At 33.3% G+C, this 26,078-nt stretch overlaps 1 protein-coding gene across 3 annotated transcripts in view; it reads left to right on the top strand.

Moving 5' to 3' along the window:
• The first annotated feature begins 4,321 nt into the window (after window positions 1-4,321).
• LOC119639468 (steroid receptor seven-up, isoforms B/C) overlaps window positions 4,322-26,078 on the top strand; it is a 68,673-nt gene continuing 46,916 nt past the window's right edge. Inside the window, exons 1-2 of one of the 3 annotated variants that reach the window (XM_038036868.1) lie at window positions 4,322-5,081; window positions 5,405-6,358. In XM_038036868.1, coding sequence (XP_037892796.1) covers window positions 5,611-6,358 — 748 coding nt within the window. In that variant the 5' untranslated portion in view covers window positions 4,322-5,081; window positions 5,405-5,610. The remainder of the gene's footprint in view (window positions 5,082-5,404; window positions 6,359-26,078) is intronic. The other 2 variants (XM_038036866.1, XM_038036867.1) reach the window with 2 other exon arrangements.

Raw genomic sequence — 26,078 nt, 5'->3', positions numbered from 1 at the left:
ACATGTTTGTGTGTGTGTATGCACTTTAATAAAAACTTATTTGAATTTTAAATTGTTGTCATAAAGTTCCGTTACGTTACTTGCTGTGATGCGGTTTTCAAATATACATATTTCTCTATCATTGTCCAGTTATCAGCTTGTTTTCTGTCGGAATTTGGTATTAAAAAAAATATGAAAAAAAATGATAATTTTTTTTTAATGTACATATTTTGAAATATTTGATAATTGTTATTAAGCTGATAAGATACTATTGCTGCTGTTGTTTATTGTGAAAATGTGAAATGTATTCAATTTCATCACACGTCTAATCTAATTAACAAATGTCAGATTTTAATACTTTAAACACAAGTCATTCGAAAACTTCGTACTTAATAGCATTAAGATGAGCATGTATTTGTTAGAGATTATAAATATCGTACGTAGAGTGAAACCTTTGAAATGCCATTTCTGTACTTAAAAACCAAAAACACGAAAAATGATATCATAATTTTGAAAAAGTAAAAAAAAAAAAAAGAAAAGGAAAATATTAAAGAAAACACTTTCCTTTCCTTTATACGAGAGCAACAAAAATCTGAAGAAATTGTTTTCAAATTAATTAAAAACTTAATATAAAATATTACTAGCGGTGTTGTAAGTCGGAGATTATCGCAAATTCTACAAGGACTCAATTATTTAAATTACAGTTTGCGTCGTTATAAAGCAGAAATTTTATAAACAAAAGATTATCAGAAGGTCTGAAACCTATTTCGTTCATATTCTCATTTTTCCAATTTGATTTTATATCAGTATGAAAAGGAAATATTATTAACCATCGATAAAATTCTTTTAGAGAGACATAAAGATTGAAGCAAATAAGATTAATTCTTAGGCAAATATTCTTTAGCTCATCCAATATCAAATCAAAATCTGCTTAAAGTTATATATAATATTATCGACAAGATTTGGCGACATTCGTTCGGCTTAAGAAAGGTTCGGTTCAATACATTTTCAAAATTAATAAACAATTCACTCATTCTTTAGCGTTTTGTTTCCCGCTTCTTTCTGACTATCACATCTTGGAGAAGTCATCAACAAGGGCTTGCAGACCCCTTTACTAGGAAATCATCTACTATAGTGACTCAAGTTTTAACATGCAGGCCTGCTAGAAGTAGTGATGTGATTTGATGCCCGACTATGTTGAGTGGATGTCTTTATCCCTTATACATGAAAGTCCAAGAGAGAATTTTCTAGAAGGCATCCAATAAGTATGGATCCAAAAAGTAGTATCTAATCCATCCTAACGCTTTACAGACTAAAACTACTGGATCACCAGGTGTCATGAGCGTCCACTCACAAGTAAATCACATATGCCCAGTCATGCACTTTTGGCGGAAAACCTAAGGAAAAGCGATAGGGCTTTGGTACAGAGAAAGAGTACGTGGCGAGTCGGACTGATGGGTGTGGTTATCTCATTTGGATGACGTTAAATAATTAGGAATGCTTCGTCCTACCCAGAGGAGATTGTTTAGACCCTAATCAAACGTTCATATCTGATACTCCAGCCCACTCACTTGTCGGACTATCTTGCAAACTGGATGGTGCCGGCAATCGTTCGTCTTATTACGCCTCCAAGACAGGTGGAGGCATCGAAACTTAGAAACTCTTTGAACGTATATTTTGTTAAAGAAAAATTAATAGAATATTTCTTAAGCTTTTGGTTTTTAGTGTCAATGATTTAAGGGCATGTGTGCAGAATCATGCGCCCTAAAATTTTTTCTTTTGAATCACTGTTCCATGAAGGTGGGTGTAAGAACGGCTTGTCTACTACCTGAAATAGGATTTTGTTTGCAAAATCATTAACCAGCAAAGCAAGGATTTGCGATCTTTATGTTGCACTAACTTCGACAAAAATTGAATGCTTTTCCGCGGCCAATTCGTTCTATTTTGAAGTAGATATTGAAAGTATTCACATGGACTCCCATGAAATAATTTTTTTTGCCTGAAGACTTAATATATGAGGAAACGAAGGCTACGCGAGGTTGCGGCTATAAACTAATTATTCTTGATCTCCTTCTTGATTTGGATGACATCTCATCTTTCAATTAAAACTTACAAAAAATGGTCCATGTTTCTCTCAGCGAAAGCTTCTTCCATAGTATGTAAAATTAATTGCGAAATAGTTTTGGAATAATATGTGCACGTCTCTGGTTCACTTCTCTCGCTGAAGGGAAGCGTTCATGTGATTTATATTACGAAAAGTGCTTACGTTGCAGCATAGAAGATTTAAAAGTTATATTTCCTATAGAAGACAGGATATAGTAGGCAGATTTTTGTGCGCTAAACTATGCTAAATTATCCAAGTAAACTTCTTAATAGAAAATCTCACATATAATGTACCGAACTTAATCCTGAAGGTTTTCAGATCGTAATAAATAAATAAATTAGTTCCTTTGTCTACAAGAAATATGGCTAAAATCGTCGGAGACAGTTTGTATGCCACTTTTATCTAACTAAAATAGAGACATGCTGCAAAATTGATAAGCTTCAACTTGAATACGGAAGTATGTGTTCAGAAGCCAGACATTGACAGGAAAATTGCCGACAACAGAGTTTACGGCAATTTATTAAAAATTATATAAAAGATTGCCGTCCGAAAATAATGTTTACATATCATAATTCTCTAATTTTTACCTCAACTTTGACAAATGACCTTCGCACAAAAATATATATAAAATCTGGAAATCTCGAGATTGGACAAAAATAATTATTTGAAAGGATTTCGCCTTCTTTTCTCAATGGCAATTAAGCGTCAACAGAGCCATCGATATTAGTTGATCACATAAAACCAGATAGATTTTTTTTTTTTTTTTTTTGTAAACTTATTCTATATTTTTTGCTGAATGAAAATTTTTCACTGAAAATTACTGTTAGTTTTATACGGGGAAAGTAGTTTCGGGTACAAGCACTTGATAATAGGAGAGGAGGATATAATAGCACTTTCCAGAAATTATGGCTCCATAATAAGAGAAATAATACTTTTTATCGGCGTGATAAGAAATTCTGAGATCCTGCATATTTTATAAAAAAAAAAAAAATATATACTTATATAGATATACACATATATACATATATATATATATAAAATTAATTAAGAGAAGAAAACTTAATTGTCAACCTTATTTTCGCATGAAAAGGACATGCACTCGGTTAGCAAACTTTATACTGTGCAATGCGTACTAAAATTTTGCTAAACTTGATTTATTTTCGAAACAATTTCCTGCAATGTTCGGATTCGAGTGTACTTTAAAGAGTTATTTAGAGAGATTTTTTTATTATTCTTCTCCTGTTTGAAAATGAAACCCCATAGTAGTTTGCGGAAAAGTTCACCTTCGTTGAGATAGTTAAGTGAATTTGATAATTTCTTCCGAGATTTATTCAGTTTTTAAGAAAAAGTTTACAAGTACAGAAGACCGTCGGTAAGTTGTTAGCCAATATTTAGCTTAAATTTTGTACTAAATTTTTATAAGCAAACAGGCAGTTGACGCTCGTATTAATCAAGTCACATTAATGTTTAAAAAGGTGCAAACAAAGCAACCAACGCACTTTTCCAACTAGCCAACCAAAAGACTTACAATGCTTGAAAAGACTTTAAGTTAGAAAACGAAATAAACCACAAATTGATTTTTGGGTGGAGATTTTTCTTGAACCAAAATAAAAAAAAGAAAAAAGATTGAAATCGAAATAAATTTAAAAAAATAACCTAAAAAGCATAAAGTCAAAGAGAGAGAGAGAGAGAAAGAAAAAAAGAAGAAAAAATTGAAACATACTTGAGGTAACCGACAGTAACACTAACTGAACTAATAAGAAAATGAACACGACAACAACAAAATCAACTAACTGACTGACTGCCTGGTAGCTAGTTAGCTAACCGAGCTAACCGACTGGGTTGAATAGCAAAAGCAAAAAAAAAAAAAAATAATAAAAAAATACATAAAAAGTACGTATAATATATATAAAAATAGGAATAAAAAAGTCCAATTGAATGAGAAAAATGCAAAATGAACGAACGAAAAACGATTCAACGAAGCAAAAGAGCTATGAGTATAGTTAGTTAGGATTGCATGCATATAGGAGAGAATATACGTATGTATATAAATTAGTATGTATATGGTGTTAAGAAGCCACCAGCACCAACAACAACAACAACAGCAGAAGCAGCAGCAGCAGCAGCAGTAGAAAACAGCAACATAAACAGCGGCAGCATGTTAAGTAGAGTGTGACTCAAAAGTGCACGGAAAATACATCGAAGGTCTTGCCCCGCTTACAATAGAGAGCACACACCGAGTCAATGAATATGAGTATTTTTCATTTTCATCATCGTGAGCACAAATGATGCTACACACAGGCGAGTTAGAAAAGAACAGCTGCTCTATGCGGTTGGTGAGAGAGAGAGAAATAGAGAGTAGAGTAGAGAACATTGTGCTGTACTGTTGTCATATAACGGGGTGGTTAATCGTATATTAGAGTATTATAGCTTATATTGAGCTACATACAAACAAACACTAACACAACTACACCATTAGTTAGATTGGTAGCGTTGTCAGTTGTGTAGTTGTATATTGTACAGAGTGCAATGTTTGTTGGCTGGCTGGCTGGCTGGCTGGCTGGCTGGATGGCTTTCAAGGTATCAATGTATCTGTAGGATTTGAGTGGTGGAATGAGAGAGATTTGTGTGTTATGTCGTTAGGTCGAATTGGTCGAGTCGGGTCGGGTCGTGTACCTTTTGCCACGAATGTTTTGCCAGTCAGGCTCTAAGAGGCCTTACGAAAACAGCTGAGATTTTCGCTGCTCGCATGACGACGCGCATTTCTTTAAAACTTTAAAACATTACTTATATGTATATTTAATTTTTTATAATTAGTTGCAAACGCTGAAAATAGAGAAACAAAAAATAATAATAATAATAAATAATTTTAAAAAAATTACATATAATTTTTTTCAATTCTCGAAGATCAAAAGGTTCAATTCAATGAATACGTAAATTCTATCTAAAATCGACACTACAAAGAGCTCAAGAGTTTAAACGAAAATAAAGAAAAGAAGTGAGTTTGTTTGTGTTTTTTTTTTTTTTTTTTTTTTTCCTTTTGGAATATGTTATATTAAAAAAGAAAAAAAAAGGGAAAATTGCATAAATAGATAAATAAAGTGAAAAAAAAATTTAAATAAGAAAAGAAATAAATTATTCCCATATAATGAAAGTATGAGAAAATTTTAACAAATATATTGCAAAGTTAAAAAAATAAAAAATAAATAAATAAATAAAATTAAAAAATAAAAAAAAAGAAGTAAAAAATTCTATGATGTGAAGAAAAAATGTCTTAATTTTTTTTTCAAATTTTTTCTTATTTTCTTTTCATTGAAAAAGTGATCAAATGGAATTTTAAAATATTGAAAAAAAAAGGAGAAAAAGAAAAGAAAAATATAATAAATTTTCTCTGAATAATTTTTCGGGTTTCGTATCAAATTTGAAAGGAAAAAACAAGACCGTTGTCCCTTAGAGGCTGCGGCATCTAATACGAAAAAGTGCATCATTCTACTTATAATTGTGCCGAAACAACGACGGCCGCCAAAATGATAACGCACAACTCTTTAAGCGTGTACGGTGGCGGCGTTATGTGTGCTTCGCCCTCGACAGCACCGGGTTTTTTCAATCCTCGCCCGCAATCGGGTGCGGAATTGTCCGCTTTTGAGCTGGGCTTGCCGCGCTCTATGGCTTTGGGTGTGCCACCGCCCACCGCTTGGCATGATCCTAATTTGGGCGGACATTTACATGCCTCAGCTGGGCCTGGATCTTTAACGAGCACGCAGAATACAAATAACGGATCTGTGGGGACAGGTGGCGGCACAACGCCGTCTAGCGTAACCAGCCATCAATCGGTGGGCATTAAGCAAGATCTTTCCGGCCTTACGGCTTCCAATAATCAACAAACGAACCTGCAACAAAACGCTCAACATCATACGATCAAAGAGGATCTCTCAAGTATGTCAAATGCGAATGCCGGCGGTCATCATACGTCAACATCGGGTGCCCATCAAAGTTCACACGGTCAGGATTTAGGTGGTATGCTAAAAAACACACAAACGAATTGTCTGGTAGGAAGTAGTAATGCGGGCGGTAGCGGTTCGGGTGCGGGGACAAGTGGTGCGGGTGGCGGCGGTGGAGGCGGTGGTGGTAGTTCGACGCCCAGCTCACAAGCGAACAGTTCCCATTCACAAAGTAGTAATAGTGGCTCACAAATCGATCCCAAACAGAATATCGAATGTGTCGTGTGCGGTGATAAGAGTTCCGGCAAGCATTACGGGCAATTTACCTGCGAAGGTAAGTGTGAGAGCATCTTTTGTCTTTTGTTTTCTTTCCTCTTTTCGATGGTGGTCGGAATTTTTTAAATGACATTAAAAATATCACGGCAAAGTGGCAATGAAAGTGTGGATAATGTTTGTGTGATTGATGAAAACTTTATTAGGTTCAGAAATCTGTTTAAATGTATGATAACAGTATACGCAGATGCTAGTCGGAACACGTGCGAAATAGATAAATCCGTATCGGGTATCGGTTGTCAAAACATGTGTTTACTCCTTTGAAATCGCTGAGCTTTGTTTGCTTTCACCTAAAAAGACTCTTAATTATCTCTGGCTAAACATCCTATAAGTATCTCACTTTAAGCGATAAACAATATTATCTTAAGGCATAGTTTTTCTGCGGCTTTCTCATTCACAGGACTGTAAAAAATGGAATCTGAAATCAATCTCCGGTTGAAGTCAGAAGAAAGAGGAGACGTCTTAAGTTAAAAAGCAATTTTTTGCTTTAGAAACACTTTTAATGAACAACCTTTCCATTGATTATTAATAATAAGTGCTTTTGGGTTTTTAAAAACTATGTAGCGAAAGTGCAGTCTCCAGCAGTGCTTACCCGACGGGACTTTTTGTTTACAAGCGGAATTCGGTTACAAGTTGCATTTGGCACCTTTGGGTGCTGTGTAGCGTAATTGATTGTATTGCGGCAATCATATCACGAAATAAACAATCAGTTGCTCTTAGTTGCTCTTAGTTGCTCTTTTCGACTGATGCGCTTCTTAAGAAGATCCGAAAAATGCATACAACATTTTTATGACAAATTTTTGATTTGTAGCAGCAATCGCTTTAAGCTCTGAGATAAAGATTGACTCAGACTAAGTAAGAGCTCAACTCTGGTCGATTTGCTAGGAGCTACTTAACTAGTAAAACGCATAGGACATTGTTTATTCAAGGCGTGACCTCTTTCACAAACAATTTGGTTTAAGTTCCTTTGCCTCACCGCTGAAGACTACAACTTTGCGGTTAGAGCAATTAACTAAAAATTTTTCTGAACAAATGACTTGAGCTTCAAAATCATTGTTTGGACGAAAGCGGATTTATTTTCACTACTTCAAATTCCCCTCACGTGGAAGTAGGTTCCTACTCGCTGAGCTGAACAAACGACCCTAAGTTAACTCTAGCGCTTACTTTAATTAACTTGACAGTTTAACATACATGTTTGGATTACATTAATTAATCTCAAGTTATCAAATAGTCATAGATATCAAATCTAAATGGAAAATTTGAAGCTTACTTAAGGCTACACAGACGCAAAATGCCCTTCTTTTTTTTTGTGCCTATTTCTGTGATTCAGAGATGGCCACGACAAAGTTCTAACCCAAATTCTTTCGCTTGAGTGTTGCGAACGAAAGGTTGGCATTTTATAAAACACGGAGAGTTACTCCTTCTTTTTAAAATAGACGAACCAATCGATGCTCAATTCAGTAGTAGAAAGTTGCGTGGAACAGGTATTCAGGTCGATCTCAGATTTTATAATGATCGAAAACGGGCATAAATATTTTATGCGTTAGAGATGTTCACTCAACATAAGATTCAAGAGGTCTACTCAAACATGGGATATTGGAAATTACGCTTGCTTAACAGTGTTAGTCTTAGATTAGTGTCATATCAGTTGAATGATTATCTTGATGAAACTGAACATAAACATATTCTAAAGGTAAGACATTAGGTCTGCAACATTTCCTTTGGATAATGAATTTTCTCCATCCATCTCCAGCAGTAAGAAAGTTTAAAGTATGTATTAAGGCATTAAAGAGATTTCCTAGAAACTTACGGCGACATTCACACTTGAGCGAATGGAACCAATCTCCCTTTACCTACCTCTTTCTTTTCGATCTGCAATGTGTAACTCGCATGCCTTGAATGGTCAAAACAAAAGGATAATAAACAACTTTGGAGAGCAACACAATATTGGAAAAAGCGCTGAAAGTAACAAAGCAAAAAAATAGAAAACCGTATTAAAAGCATAGTGAATTTAGAAAATGCAAAGTAAGACGAGATGTAGTGATAATAATATTAAAATATTTGATCAAAACTTTGATTCAAATACTTCCTAGAAGCTTCTATTCGCTGACGCCCATCCGCCGCAAATTGTAGCAAAGACACTTTTCCTAATTTTCTAAACTTTCCTTGAGACGAAACGGAAAGCTTTAACTATTAAGCAATTTTCTATTCCTATTTTTCCAGTTTTTGTTCTTTGGAGAGGAACTTGAAATTATTATAGAGTTTCTTATAGGAGGCACCTCAGACAAGAAGTCAATTTTTATTTTTAATTGTTTCTGTGTTGAGCATAAATTCGGTTGCAATGTAAAGAAAGAATTATTAAGAAAAATAAAGCATAAATTGTTTCTTTGCTTTGCTGCTATAAAGAGGATACAATCAAAATATTATTTAATGAATGTTAACCAGAAAAATTATGTTTTAATTAATAAAAATTTAAACTCAATTCTGTGGCTACATTTTTTTCCTTTCAATTGGCAATAATTTCTCGTTTTATTTTTTTTTATATATTTATTTATTTATTTTTATTTTTTTTTTTGGTTTTCATAAAATCTTTCATTCATTCTCCTCCTCTCGGTGTTGGACTTTTGGTTTTTTTTTTTTTTTTTTCATGCTATTTATTAATAAATCAATTTACGAAAAACAAACAAGCATAAAGAGGCGCGCATACCGATGTGGTGTGAGTTGGTAAACAAACATTAAACGATAAATACAAAGAAAGGAAAGAATTAATAACACGCCTACTTCACCATAAAGATCTTGAGGAGGAGAAAATGCATCGTATATGAAAAAAAAAAGAAGAAGAAAACAAAGTGAATTTTTTTTCTATTTTGAAAAAAAATTTATGAGTTTAAAAAGATTTTTTTAAAAGATTTCTTTACTCGCATTTTCTGTTTTTTTTTTTTTCACTCACTTTTTCTGTAATTGTTGCTGCTGTTGTTGTTCTTGCCGATTGCCGATGCCTTTGCTGTTTTGTTAAAAAGTTAAATGAACCCTCTTTTGATAATTTCATAAAACAAAAACCATAAACTGTAGTATGCTACAAGCAACAACAACAACAACAATCAACAATAACAACAATCAACAGACGCATCAGCACAAGTATTATTCTGTGAATGAAAAAACAGAAAAACCTGTCATTTCTGGTTGTGTGTTTAATTTATCTTAGAACAACTTTTATTTTTTTATTTTTTATTTTTGAAAAAAAAAAAAACGCAATAATAATAATAATAATAATGAACAACAACAATAATAAACACGCAGAAGGTCAAAGGAGGATCCAAACCATACCAAAACTGAACAGAGTACAAGACTACATCTATAGCTTTAATAAATCCATTTAAATATCTAAACACTCATATATATATATATATTTGACGTTACGTCTCTTTAGGTTATAGAAGAGAAGGGAACGTGTGAGGGCGAGAGAGAGAGAGAGAGATAGAGTGGACTTTAGGTAAAACAAGTTTCTTTGCCTATACCTTCACAAATATATGCGCATTTATATGTTGTTTTTAAATGCAATTTGTTTATTACTTTTGCATTATAAAATATTAATGTTAAATGATAATAATTTTATTAAACGCATTTATTATAAAATTTTATATTATTTCGCCTTTGTTTCGCTCGTCCGCACAATCGCACATCGCATATAGCACACAATACTAATAGAGTTTTAGAAATCTTCAAAATGATTATCATTAATATAAAACTAAGCATATATTTATATATATATGTGCGTACATGCGTGTAGTCTTTTTTTTACTTTTTTTTTTAACTTAGTTTTTATACAATTTTTTATGGCTTTAATAGTAAGCGAATCAAGCAATATTTCAGTTTAATAAAGTGCTGGCATATGCAAAAAAGTGCATTCATGTTGTATGCAAAAACGATAATTTGCCATATGTATGCGACTGTACGTGGCTCGCGTTTTATTATTAATGAAAGTAAGAAAAACAAAAAAATTAATTTAATTTATTTTGTCTTTATTTTTTTTTTTCTTTTTTTTTTGCTTATCTCATAAGACTAATTTTGCTGTTTGATGCATGAATAAAAAGTTAAAGAATTATTAAAGCAAAGATTTATGTTTCGACAGACAATGTTCGACTTATACGTGAACATAATTTCCTTTATGCGAACCCTTTCTTATCGAACGAATTGTCCGGCCCTGTCAAAGTACGCTCGAATTTCGGCAATCCCTTTTTTTTGTTGAAAACATATCTCCTTCCAGCCAGGATTTTTTTGAGATTAGGGAACAAGTAATTACTTGCTTAGGGCTAACATGGTGGACATAGGAGTAGATTTAAAGGCAATTCATGCAATTTTACAACTGTGGTGATCAATTTGTGGCATGACGCATGGTTTTGGTGAAAGGGCGTTTATTTCTTCTCCTTTTGGGCTCGTTTTCTTTTCCTGCAGCATTGCCATTCCAGCGCATTAATCATGCTATGTCATTCATTCATTGTTGATCCTTTGCCTTTTCGTAACATATATTTGTTGACTATTACATCATGCGCACCCCAAAATGTCGACGTCATAACCAACAGAGTTGTACGTCATCCTACGAACTAATTGAGTAGCGTCACCATAGTTTTTTTTCGCCTTCAGTTCCAACCAGTACTAAAATCACATCATTTTCCAAATGTTTTATCCGCGAAATCCAAAAGATTCAAAATATTCTTTAACTTGTTTTTGCACCAGAGCTTAATAGTGGATGAATTATGCAATACTTTCTGTAGCTTGCATTCTATTGCTACTTTAATTGTCTTCTTTTTTTCGTTTATTCAAAGCAAAAATAACGGTAAAAATATTTTTCTAATAACAATTGAGGATAAATAAAAAATAACTAAAATCGAACAGAAACGCGGTCTTCCACTCCATATGCCGCCGTAGCAAGCATTTCCCAAATTTCCTGGGGCTGTTCATCTGCCCAAATAACTTCGTAAAACCTCTACTATATTTCGTTTAACCCATAGAAAAGGATGTAAAAAGTTAATTCACTTAAGCCTTCTACACCTAAAGTAAATATGCGAGACATAGTTTAGGCCATTATTGCCGTGCAGGTTTCGTAAAACTTGTTTCTAGCCGAGCAATTCTGTTGCTGCATTGTTGGATGTGAAAAATAAATTTTTTATTAATATGCAAAAAAAAAAGTCACTTGCAATTAATTATTACCAACGATTCTTACGTTCATTAATGCTAGCACAAGCGCATACGTCAAATGTATTCATTTGAACTCTGGACCTCTAAACACTATACTTATAATGCGTCCGAATGCGTGACGTCTTCCAATTACAAGCTATGATGGCAACTTATGCCTTGAAAACTCAAGTAGTGTGTGTGTATGATGATGATTTTCTACTGAACTGATTAAAGTCTACCAACAATGGAGGGTTAATCACAAAATCGTCGTATCCCTGGGCACCAATAAAGTTTATCGTATTTGCGGCATGACTGTATTGCGTTACTCTTTGATCGGACATCCCTTTCTCTTTCCATTCTTATATCGGATTTTCATTTATATCACAATATGATTTAGCGAAGCGATGATATAAAAACTGAATTACAATATGTTGGCAAACATTTCCATTTATCCGGACAGCAGAGCATATGCGATACTTTTAATGCAAAAAAATACTCGATCTGGCAGCAATGTTGAAGCAGGGTATGAAAGTAAAAACCGACAGATTGTAAAATTTAACTAACAATTCATGTGTGGAACACTCAAATTTTATGAACGGGTAAAGAGAATCCTTTTGCTCACAACCACATTGACCAAATTAATCTGTAGAGCAGTAAAACCATAAGTAGAACAAGCTCGTCATCACATAGAGTATAGATTGAGTTTTTCCGATCTATTGCAGTTCTCGAGATAATGAAAATGATGACATATTCCTACCTCCACTATTCCGATATGTTTTGCACAGTTCCTCAAAGCTTCTTTATAATGAATTCTGTCAAAGATACGAAATTAGAAGATGCGAAGCAAAATAATGTAACTGTCTACCTTATTTGACGACAATATCTGTCTTCCGAAAAGTCAATAATATTTTAATAGTATTCGCAAACACCACAGTGGAAGAAAAATTATAGTAAAGAAGATGTTGAAGAAGCGATAAATTGGAAAATCCGGGACGTAATCCCCGCGCTTCCGGTTCCGTATAAATTGACGGGTTTTGTCAAAAAAGTATGTAAAATACAATATTCACTGGTCTGCCCTGGATAAGGATCGAACTCGCCCGCGTATCTGCCGGACTTCTTAACCACTAGACAACACGATAGCCTCCTTCTTGCCTATAATTTGAAGTTTTTCATATGAGAGAAGAAGAGATGGATTAAATTTTAAAGTAATGACTACACCCAGCAGGTGTTGCAGTATGATATGTTGAAAAACTATATTGAAGGATTAGTTTAACTTTTCAAGTATGCTACCATTGTAAAGAAGAAGATTTTTCGATGCAATTGAAACTTACTACGACTGCAACTAACTTTTGAGCCAACCAGTGCTAAGAAATCTTTTATATCTTTTTGAAATAATATTCTTATGTAATTCATGTAAAACAACATGCATGTTACGACAATAATGCGCGAAAAAGGTGATGAGGCGGAACAAAAAGTGACAAAGCCTGATTTGGTTCCGCCTAAGATAATGTTTATGTTTTGTGATTAAGAGTATTGTGTGCAAGAGTATGAGGAAAGCGACCAGAGTTGATAAGTAAAGAACACGTTGTCTTCCATCATACCGAACCGCAGAAATTCTTAACGATTGAGGAAACTTTCAGCGGGGGCCGGGATGATTTGATGCATTGATAATATAGTCGGGAGCTTGCCGTGTTTAAGTAGTATTTACTTCACCCTTTGTAGAACTCTTTGCAGCATTGCCATAAAGATCTCAGCTTGACTTCAAAAGAAGATTGTGAGAATGACTTGAGCAAGTATTCCGTCGATAACCCATCGATGCTCTACACCAATCAAATAGTGGAAGTTTTGGAAAAATGGTTAAAGATCCTAGAATGATGGCCATTATGTGCTGAAGAAAAATTTCTTTTGTAGAAAATTCATTTTGGACGCATAAGAAATTGACAAAAAATCTCTTAGTACTTTTTACTCGATGTCAAGATATCAAGAACAGTAACAAAAAAAGGGAATTAAGTCAGTCATCACTTTGCCAGTCGGTTGGTTATTCTCGTGCTGTCTGTATATGTTGCTAAACTGATTAAATCTTAAAATGTTTTCTTTCATGTGAGTTCTTTCATAGAAATTGAAAACTCCAAACGTAAAGAACATATGACGGTCTTAAGCAATTCATTTAAATTTAATTACTTCCCATTATTGCTAAAGGTAAGACAATCAAGTCTTAATGTTGCTCCAAGCTGTGGCATTCATTATAAACGAACTTTGGATTTTATTTATTAATATTTTATGCTTGCCTCTCAACCGCGTTGTTGCTGTAGCTACTGGATTACTTGGTCGTGATCATTGAGAAATTTCGCAACTTGCTAACGAAACATTGTAAACGAATGGGTCGAAATGCTGTTCTTCTTGTTTTTCGTCTATGTTTCCAGGGACTAAGCAAAGAAGTCAAATTTTATCAAGACCCACAAAATACACTTCAATTTTGTGAATTTGTACTTTGGAGCCATCTTTTAAAATTTGCAAACAACTAATAGATGTCGGGGGCTAGATCTGTAAAACACGATAGCAAACAACATCGCTGTACTAATCATCGGAGAGAGAATTTCATCTTCCCTGCTTGCTTCCTTCAATCGCATCAAAAATGCCATATAACAGTCGCGGGTAGTCTTTCTTTCTTTTTTCAATGTAGTGGATGAACGGCAGGACTATTCGCGTACATAACTTTGCTGCGTAATTATTAGCATTTTGGCCGGTTTGAACGACGTTTATAAAACACTCTTCGAGCGCTTCTTCATTTCATTTTATTTTAATCTTCTAGTTTAATTACTTCATGAGATTGAAAATGCTTACCGCTTAGGTATGAATATATCGATCATGGCATGAATATATCGTACAGTTTCAAGATTAGAACACACGTAATGAATGGGGAGTAAGGAGAGAAGAAGGAGAAAAAAGAGTGTTCGAAAGAGGTGCGGAAAGAGGAACAGAAAGGGAAACGTAAGCGAAAAGGAAAAAAAGTGTAAGATGACTTGTTTTTGATACCGCTGGGATCGGAAATGGAGTAACTCCTAATACCTGCGGTAATGTCGTCACTTCCATTGTCAGAGTTACTGATGGATGAATGTATAAAATGTTGGTTTCAAACCATATAGTGAAGTGTTGCAGTAAAAGTTGTTCGCCAAAGTAAATAACGCCATAGGATAAGTACGGTCGATTTATTCCAATTAAATTATTAATTATGTCTTCAGCTTGAGGACAGTTCTACTGGTTTTGTTAAATGCTTGCAACTATAGTGAGTTGTTCTTTTTACTTTGTCCAAAATGAATGGTGAAGACTTCGCACGTAATCTTGAATGATTGAATTCGATCATTTCCACCTCTGAGCGATTGCACCAGCTATTCGTTGTTATTTGCGGGTTTTTATCAATTTTGTCGTCATCGTTGAGCCTGGCCTTCTGTCAATACATTTTCACCGTACACATCAGATAATTTTTTTCTTGCTTGAACAGTAGTTTTACATTTCCGGTGCCGAAAATGCTGCTTTCTATTTTCCATATTCGACAGGACTATTGCCACGAATCAAGCAAACTTTTTCACAGATCATATCAGCTGCCAAAGTATATAATGACAATGTGAGTTAAGTGTGAAGTTGACTGTGGAAACATACACATAAATCCAGTTTTGGCAAAAAACGAAACGAATTTCGATTACGGCTGCGTTAATCTATGGCTGGTTAGTTACTTTTAGAAAGATTTTCGTTATATAAAATGGAATGTTAGTCAGTTGTTTTATTATTTAATTGATTAGGCAGATATTAATTGCAAACTTTGTGTGCCTAGAGCAACGACGCTGTAATTTTTTTTTTTTATTTATTATTTTTAAAGAATTGTTCGCCCTAAGAATTCCGGGAAAACGTGGGTGCTGGGGAAGAGGAACAAATTTTAGATTTCTTGGTATACCACTAAAGTGATTTTCAGATGAATATTGCAAGTACCGTTATGATAAGCATGTAACAGAAAATTGTAGAAAAAAAATTCCTTCTATGAAAGAAAGAGGAAACAAAAAAAATAAAAAATAAATAAATAAATAAGTAAAAACTAAGAGGCAAAAAAAAAAAAAAAAAAAAAAAATATGCAAAATCATAATATATTGTCATATACTGGTATAACACAATTAATCTTTCATGCATGTGCGGCATAATATTACTTAAGGAGTTTCGTTTCTATATCTTATGCCTCTTTTTCATTATTTCGTTACCGTATCAAGCGAAATACCTTCGCATATATATATATATATATATATATTTATATATATTTATATACGGATCTAAGGAGTATGCATTATTATGTAAAGTTCTTAGAGTAGAAGCCGTAAAGCGAGCACGTACAACAGTTTCTTACAACAACAATAATCATGTCCAGGTTGATAAAAAACAAAAAAAAAAAAAAAAAGAAAAGATATATAAGCAAGCGAGCGAAAAAGAATTTGTTTCCCCTTCTGTTAAAGTTGGTAAAGGAATATAAAAAAAAAAAAAAAAAAAAAGAAGAAAAAAAGGAAGAGAAACAGAACAAACAACAAAAGAGCAGACCAGATTTCCAAGGGAGAGCAATATATATACACGAGACAGACAGTTAGTTAGAAAGACGGACAGTCAACTAGACAACCAGATAGACGTTCTGCTTATAAACGATCATCAACAATAAACATTAAAGCTTAGCAAATGCCGCGCGCTTTTTTTTTCATTTATTTATTTTTTTTCTTCTTTACGACGTAGCTTTCCGTCGCAGTTCTATATACGATAGCATTGTACAGGGAAGAAACGATCTTTTCTAAGCACACATAAGAATATGAGTGAATATCTAAAGAAATATGTTTTAAATGTACGTTTATATGGATGTGTATCTATGCATGCATAAAGTAAGTTTTAAACATGCACGTGATTGTTCTGAGTGGCTTATGGTTTCATTAACTAAAAAGATACAAAAAAGAAAAAAAAAAAGAAAACCTCAGAAAAACTCATTTCATTGTAAGAAGTGCGTTAGATATGAAAGATAGAAGGAATTCTTTAAGGTAGAAATAATCTCTCTTTGCTCTTCCACTAAATTTTCATTTATACATATATATATATATATGCATATGTACGTGTGTATAGTTGTTCATTTTATTTTCGTTTTGTTTCTGGGTGGAATAGTTATAAAATATATTTCGAAGAGCTAGAAAAACTTTTGACAACATGTTGTTGGTGTACTCTAGCATGTTAAATTGATTACTATCGTGTTTTAAATTACCATCACGGTGTGTGTATGCCTAAGTGCGCGCTTGTAACAACAAGTTAGACTTACTTTGCAGAAAAAAAAAAAAATAATAATAAAAACACAATAATAGCTAAGAAAGTTACATTCGTATTTAAGCGAAACCTAGGCACCCTCTATCTATATGCATCTGTAACTCTTTTTACACATAAAACTCTTCAAATGTTCGGATCGACATACAAAGATAAGTTTATTGAAAAAATTTGTTGTAACTGTATAGATATACTCCGCAGAAATATTGAACTGATATTTTATATCTAAAATTGTTGTCCAAGGGTTGTTTCATTCCTAATTGTTCCTTAGAAGTTTCCGCTAACAAGAGGACGAAAAAAGATGTACATTGGTGTTCAGGGACCTCAAATCAAGGGAGAGAAATGCTAATAAGCTGTTTACGTTGTATTCAATTTAAATGTGTGTGTAAATGGGTATGCCGCAAATCCTTACCAAGAATTCCTACCACAAGCTGACTTAAAGCAGCATTAGCCCGGCCGAGGTGTTTACAGGGAAATCATATTTCAATGCAATTATGTTGTTGTTAAAGGCTTACATTGTAGCTAATATCTTGCGTGCGATTCATTATGACGACGTTGGATACCATACCGACATAGAAACCATACAATTTTGACAATTTTCGTTACAACCGGAAGAACGAACGCTTCAAAGTCTCTATAATCTACGTCGTCTATGGTACATAAAAAAGAGTCGCTCGGCCGAGATATCACTTTAAATCCACAACTTACTAAGACCGTTATTTCACGTGTAGTAAATAAATGTGGGCCACGTTCTACACATTGGTTTCAGTAAAAAAGAAAAAAAATGATAAAGTTATTCAATATTTTTCGGAAACGCGATCCGTTGACAGCGTGGAACAAACAAGCTGAACAAATAACATTTTCACATATACACCGTTAGGTGAAATATTGCAACAATCGTGATCGTTTGTGGGAATTGGATAGGTCCTTAGTCCGTCGAAGATCCACTTGCGATAATTTGATTCTATATTTTCACAGGCATATGCAAATGGGAAGCCTATCGCTCAGATATTCTTTTCTTATTCAAAAAGTCGAAATTATTAATAAATTAAAATTTAAAGTAAATTTTCAAAAAAAATTTACAAAATTAATTTTGTTTAAAAATTTATGATCTAATGAATGACTTTCAAGTACCCGATCAGCGCATCCACGGGAGCGAATATGTCTGAAAATTTTGCTTTTCTTTCTTTTCTTCACCTCTTGTATGTTAACTGCTTTGTCCAAAATTGTTATGAAATTAAAAATCGGAATTGTGCTTAAAAGACCGCGTATTTCTCACCATAACAACAAGTACTATGATGAACTTAATGTATTTCCTTTTCGGCGATAAACTGAAAGACTGTTTTTTATCCGCACTTAACTACCTTCTTGCGTCGGCTTAATGCTTATTGTGATTAATCCTAAATATACAAACATTAGTTTTAACGAAATTAACTTGAAATATTGATGCTGTTGGAAAGCGAAGCGAAAAATATTTTTTATTTCATAAAATTCTCCCTAACTAACCTAATGAAAAATTGTCGACTTCAATCAAAATCACACTTAGAGCAATAGGTGGGCCTTTGTCTGTTTGTGCGTGTGTATGCTTGTCATTCAGGCAAGAATTTACTTACTAATCGTTCACGAGAAGTGTTTACCTGATTTTCATTTCAATTCATTTAATGAGATTTGCTTACTATCCTAAGAATATTAAATACGTACGTACATATATATATATATGTATGCATATATGTACAGTTCGAAAACTATTCGACTATTTGTAAAGTATTTCAAATAAAGTTTTTAGCATTTTATGGAAACTTTTCCGTCTCTTGGCGCAGGAGGCATAGGTACGTCCAACTTACTTAATAGATCGCCATCGTTTTTGGGAGGTATAGAGAACTTTGCTTTACATTATTCTTTCTATACCGGTTAAAATGTCAATCGGGAATACCTTGAGCAATTGCAGTCTTTTAATCACTTTCTAATGATATCGTCGCGATGTTTTCTTCTTTTTGATGCACATTTTTTTCATAGTTTTACGTCTATGATGTGCTGGAAGTAAAAGTGTCTTCCATGGTTTCAGTTACTATCCTTTCATACGATTCCGTTAAGAGCTTGTCCTTCGTCAACTTTGCGGCACAGTACTCACGCCGGGTAAACTAAACACAATTTGCAGCTGAGCTTAAAAAATAAGACAAATACATAGGGAGAAGGAGGTACTGCGATTCTATATACGGTCGTAACTGCTTCTCATTTTTACCGTATAATCAGTTAAAGTTTTCTCTTATAACTTTTAACTGTTAACATAACTCTATATATACTCGATTACTTTGCGGAGTACCTTCTCTTTGTTTAATGATTTATTACATAAATCCAAAAGAGGATATCATCATCCTTTTTTAAGAAGAAAGTTTTATATCAAAAAAATAGATATTAAAAAAAAAAACAAGCAACAAAATTTCATTTGGCCGTGACCGCATCTTTACAGTCACCATCATTATCTTAAAAGAGAAATTAGAAAAAGGAAAAGAACTAAATGTTTGTATTCGGGTGGCCGGGGCTGATTTGTTCCGTTTTCAGAAAAAAAGCGAAAAAATTTAAATGATGCATGTGTTGTACTTCAGGAATGACAAGCAAAAAAATACGAAAAGCAAAGGTATTCACAGTATCTGTTGTATCCGCTTGTGGGCATTGTAGGCACCCGCTTTGAAAAGTTCGAATCATTTTCAAATTCTTTTCTTAATTTTTAGGCGAAATCTTTATTTTTGCGAACGAAAGAATGTTTCCCACAGATCGTAGACGGTTTGGCGGTTGGACGGAGGAGGAGCAGACGGTCATGCTTGACTGCATTTCGAATTTGAAACTGGCCAAGAATTTATTTATATATGTGGCGCTTTTCAAGATTGCTTCTTTGCTTGCTAAAGATATGGAAAAAATAGGCGTAATCCAATTGTCCCAATTTTCGTACAGGTACTACGGTATCGCCCGTAGAAAACACTTTCAACTTTTTATGGATTTATCTGCGGTAGTTTACGAGTAATGAGAAATTATTCCTTTTTAAAAGACAAAAAATGGTCCCACTCTATGTCGTACTATAAGCGTGTTGTTCGGCCGATTTGTGCCATTTTCAAAACCAACCTTCCTGCAAGAATTTCCAAAGTTTTTTGCCTTATTTGCAAGAGGATAGCCTCACTTTTGCAGCCAGTGGCATACAAGAGACATTACACAGACGAGCAGACGGATATGCTTAAATCGATTCAGAATGCTGCTGCTTAAGAATGTATATACATGCTTCATGGGATTTCTGAGGCTTACTTCTGGGCGTGGCAAACGTGTTTGGCAAAATGAATATACATCTCATTCTTTGGTGATCGGTATAAAAACTTATCTAATAAATAAAAGATATATTATTTTTCATTAAAATTTTTAAATAATTGTCCTTTTATACATATATACATATGTATTTTTTTTTAAAAAGATTCCAAGTGCAGCCCGATTTAAATCCCATACTTGTATGTTATAGGTTTATAGACATGTATTGTAAAAGGTCCACAATGACGCAAATTGAAGATTCCTTTCAAAGCAGTTTACTGTCGAGCTGAATCCTATCATGGCAACTGTTGACCTTTGTCCAAATGTTTGCTGGTGACCTTTGGATCAATCAGAGCAAGTCACTGGCTAATTCGTTATAAAAATATGTTTGCTTTGCACTACTTAGCGTGAACTTTTTCAAAGGAAGACTTTTGTTTTATGTCATTTGTTACTTTCTCTCTCTTGTCGTTAGACAAATCAAGTGCAAATGTAGCCATTTTTTGGGTGGGGATGGGTGAAAGTTTAAATTTAAGCCTTGTTACTTTCCTATCGTAACATTTGACAAGATCTCAGGCGAGCTTTTGTTTTTTGATCAAATATTACATGGACGCATAAAAATAAACTGACTGACTCTCTTCAATTTGGTTAGTTTATCAATAGGGCTTCGACAAGTCCATGATTTCAATAATTGTTTAAGAAAAGTTTTCAGTTCTTGCTTAGAAAATTTTATTACTCTTTTAATCTGCTTTAATTGTGAAGCAGATGATGATATGCGTAATATTAGTGGCGTAAAGGCAGTCGCTTTCCCATACTTGGCCCATTGAAATGTGAAGAATATTGACATTTTTTGGAAAGGCACACAGAAATGCTAGTTACTGGCTTAACGCTTCTATTCTTTTAGTTGCTGATAGCTTTTACAAAATTTATTAAAAAAAATCCACCAGCCTTCCACTTGATAAACAAAGCATTGCTGGCATATTAACAGCGGGAAGACATTGGGATGTTCTTGCCTTTACCTTTGCTTTGCTTTAACAAAGTACTGATCACAAACTAAACTTCACTAAGCATTTATGTGGAGTTCGCATATAAAGATACCCTTCTGGCGGAGAAGAAAGTTATGCCTGCTCAACAATTACAGTTCAAGCGACCCTTATTTATAACTGCCGCCCAAAGGTGACAACACTAGCAGCAGATCTTGATTGTCTTCGCCAACATTCAATACTCAAAGAGAACAATAAAAAATTGCTTCTTAAGATATCCTCTTCGTTTTTCTAATTGACCTTAACCTGACCTTGTAAGCAAGAGGACAACATTTTTGACTTCCTCGTATGTGGATAGGTATAGATAGAGATGGGGAGGCAAAGGGAGAGATTTAAAAGCTGCATTAGAAATTGTTCTGCTTCACTAAATTTGTATTAAAATTTTGACCTTGATCTGATTCTTGATCTGTAATCTGTTTTTCATACCTAATCTAATTTCTCTCCTTTTCATTTAAGAATAGAACTTACAAAGTTATAAACTAAAGCTAAGAGGAACTTCCTCTTGAATAATGATTCTCGCAATTCTCTCACAATAATTGTTTTCTTCATAAGGTTTCTTTAACTAGCTGCCTTGGTCTTTTTGTTGTCATTGTTTTTGTTATACAGACTTGGCTCAACTCTTTTGTATGTCGCTTTTTTTTTACTTTAATATGAATTTCTTATACATATGATAAATTATGATTAAATTAAATTGTTTCTGTGGTTGTGTGTGTCCATGTATATATATATATATATATATACATATAAGAGAGACTTTAAAGCTAAATGAAAGACTGAATGAATTAGCGACAACATTGTACATTATTCAGTTTAATTGTTTGACGTGGGAATCTTAAAGTTTTCTTAATTTTTTTTTTTTTTGTAATTTTTAATTCGAAAAAAAAAACAAGAAGAATAAAAAAAAGGCTACATAAAAAACAAAAAAAAAAAAAATGAAAAAATAAATAAATAAAATAATGTTTTTGATTAACTGACATGTTAGTGAGTTTGACGTTAAAGCTTAATTTTTCATGTTTATGTTTGCCTCGCTGCTTGCTTATTAATATTAAAGTTATTTAAAAATTTTAGTGTAATTTTCTTCATCTAAGCCTTCTATTAGTGTTTACCAAACAACGAAATTGCATAAAAGAATTTCTCTTGTGACATTGTCTGCTCATGTTGTTGTTGTTTTTGCTTGTCGTTACAATCACTGTTCTTGTTATTGTTGTTGTTCTTGTATTTTTAACATGTTGCATACATTTCCTTTAACATTTTTTCGTTATATATATATATATATTATGACATGAGCGACAAACCTAAATAAGATTGTTTACGTGTTGGGGTCTGTGTGTAGAGCGTTTTAAATGAAAGAAAACACAACAAGAACAACAACAAGTATGGTAAAAAAAAAAACTATTGTTAAGTTAATGTTGTCACACAGTTGTCAAAGAACGTGTGCAATGGGTATGTGTGTATATGTGTATGTGTATATACATTTTTGAGCATAAGTTTGCCAAGCTGAAATTAATTATATTACAAGCCGGGCTTTTGCTGAATATCGCAGTAGCAAAAGATGACAATTTTTTCTACTCGTTGGCTGCCTTTCGTGGCTGCTTGGGCTGTCGGAGAGGGTTTTTTGAAGACTTTTGAATTTTCCCGCCGTTTTATTTATCTATTTATTTGTTTTTTGATTTAATTATTATTATTATTATTATTATTTTTTTTGCTTTTTAAACCTTTAAAATTACAATTTGTGATTTGTGTTTTTGTTGTCGCTGTTCTTATATTGTTGTGCATAATTTGAAACCTACAGTTAACAGCATAAATTTAAATTTTCATTAAATAAAATTTTATTATGATATGTGTGTGTGTATATAATTTTTTTTTTTTTTAAGATTCAAAACACGATCATAAATCATTTCGTTTTGAACATTTTCCTTAAAACTTTAATTACTGTTATACTACAGCAACATTAAATTGCAATACTTTATGTATTGCATTAATTGCTATTTTACTTTAAAGCGAACTGAGCTTTACTCACAATTCACTTAAATTTTTTTAGTTTATTTTAGTGTTTGCTCATTCATTAACTTCAATTTTTATTATTATGACTTTTTTCTATGTTTATTTATTTACGTATTTTTCTTCTTTTTTTCCTTTTTTTGTTTTTTAATTTTTTTTTTTTTTCGTTTTTTATTTTTCTTACCACGTGAAGCCCTTAAAAATTGATTTTCCTAAAATCTGTTTTCTTTTGTCTTTTAACATATACAAGTTGGCAAACAAACACGATTTGTTATAGTACATGATCGTGATCATAGTGCTTGTGTTAGTTAAATTTCGCTACAGTTTTAAACGAGGGAACGAACGAACTACAAAATTTGTTGTTAGTTTACTAGATTTTTATTTAACTAAAATGTAACGGTTTAATTAATTATTTACGAAACAGAGAAATGGTGCCAACAACAAAAGAAAAACAATAAACAAACGTAAAGGAAAGCTTGGAACGAATTTCAGATACCCATCGCTTAGATGCAAACATATTAGATGCGGATCGATATTTTTGCTATACAATAATAGTAAAGTGACGAAAGAGTGTTGTCCAAGGCAAAATTTAATAATGAATAGGAGAACGCTGAGAATGACAGACGAATCGACGGGTAGAATGGATAAGTTAAAGAAATGATTGGAAAAAGTTCAAAGACAGTAGAAGAAAGTAAACGAAACTAGCAAAGGATAAGTGAACAACTTAGCCGTGGATTATTCGCGACAAATAGGAAAAGGGAGGGAAAGATTGGCGAAAAAACAATTAAATGGTTTGTAAAGCATATATCTCGGCACTATGATGAAAAAAGATCATGAAGACGTACAGACGGACTCAAGATTGAAAAGTTAACCAGATTGAACAAAGTCGGCAACTAAGCCTGAAGAGCCTAAAGAAGCACAAGTAAATGGGCGTTTAAGGAAAAGCGCGAATGGGTTTGGAGACAATTAGTTGATGGACTAGTCCCAAGCAATGGAGCATATCAACGAATAACATAACGAGACATTTGGACGGAAAAATGGATAAATGGCTTTACGAGAGGGATAGGTAAAGGGTCTTACGAACGAACCCGGTTGCGGCCGGCAGATTAACAGGTTTATATACCAGGCTGTTCGCATTAATACAGTTCAGCGGAGTCACGAGGCCTATGAGTCACATTTTGCGGAATACTTTAGAGAATGCGTCGTACATCTCGTTCTTTATATTTACAAGATTGTGAACATAGACGCAACAAATGCAATGATCATATCAGTTCTACATCTATTTTTCCCAACTCGGTTCCAGATTAATTGCTGCATTTTTCAATTACTTGTCGTTCACTTCCTGGTTCTCGATAGAGAGTGTATTTCTTTTTGCCAAAAACGTTTCATCGAGAAACTGAAATTTGTTGTCTTTTCTGCTACGTAGCCAATGAATGTGCAAAGTACATGCAATGTCGTCTCCTTCTTCCCGGTAGGCTATCGATTTTTGGCAAAACCTTAAACTTAGGCACGATTGCAAAAGTTGATCCACTTATTATATTTTTAATTTTCGATGTTCCCTGGAATCTCCACTGACTTGAGGAATATGAGCTCTTGGTGTTAGATTCAATTATAGTTTCTATTTTCTGATGGTTTTCATCAGATATCTCTCGTAAAACTGTCATAGGTTGGGAGAATACTAGAGGCAAGTGATATGAAAGCCCATTATTACATTTAAATGTATTATGATTTTTACTTTGTCCATTGAAATTTCAAAAAACTTTGACGATACTATAGGGACCCGTGGCTTTTATTCTGTTGTCATTTTCTCTTCATATATACCTCCTGTAAAATGTTTATTGAATTGAAAAACGCAAGTTCTTCGTATTAGAGCCATTTATAGGTTTAGTGTAACTATTAGTTTAAGTTAATTTTTACTAATTCAAGAGTGTGGCCCCCAAGGAGTTTCTGCTAAAGATTCTATATTTCATTCATACAGTGATTTATTAGTTGCTATGAATCAGCCGGCGAACCCTCCTTACTAGTAAAAGATAGCGTGCAATGAATATAAAAGTTGTTTCTTCTTCTTTTTCTTCTTACGTTTATTTAACATTAATTTTTCACTTATCAAAGCAGAAAAAAAAAAGAGCAAAAAAAAAGTAATAATAATAATAACAGTTAAATTGAAGTAATATCTAACGCCACCGGCACCAACAACAATAACAATATAAAATGAATATTAAGCTAACTGAACATCAGCCGGCAATTAATTGAACTTCCTGAAAACAAAAACAAACAAAAAAATTATGAAAAAAGAACATAGAATTAAACGGGTAGGCAAAAGTACATTGTAAAGATGTGTGTGTGTGTGTGTGTGTGTGTGTCAGTGTGTGATCATCAAACAAACTTGAACGATTAAATACAAGTGCAAGACCAACACCAACACCAACACCAACAACGACCGAATCATATGATATTAAATGCACGTTTTGCGCACGCGCACTTGTTGCGCATCGTCAAGCAATTAAAAGCGTGAAATTATTAAAATAAAATAAATAAATAAGACAAAAACAAAAAACGAACATATAACAAAAACAAACTTTTTGTTTTTCGTTATTTTTGAAACACCGCAGACCGTTCTAGGCTTAGCATAGACGAACAAAACTAAAACGAACAAACAATTAGTAAACATTTAGTTGACTCGACAATTGAACATTGATTGCATTCCATTGCGGGCTGACTAACTGACTGACCGAGTGACTGGCTGACTGTAACCCAAATTATTTTCTCGAAATTAATAAAGAAATGGATAAACAATTAATAGATTTTTTTTTTTTCTCAAAATAAAATCTTCTAGGAATTAGATTAAGTGCCGTAAGATATATAAAATTA

This window comes from Glossina fuscipes, unplaced genomic scaffold (genome assembly GCF_014805625.2).
Source record: "Glossina fuscipes isolate IAEA_lab_2018 unplaced genomic scaffold, Yale_Gfus_2 112, whole genome shotgun sequence".
Taxonomy (NCBI): Eukaryota; Metazoa; Arthropoda; class Insecta; order Diptera; family Glossinidae; genus Glossina; species Glossina fuscipes.
The sequence above is the reverse complement of the archived record's forward strand: the minus strand, read 5'-3'. Positions and strand labels throughout refer to the sequence as shown.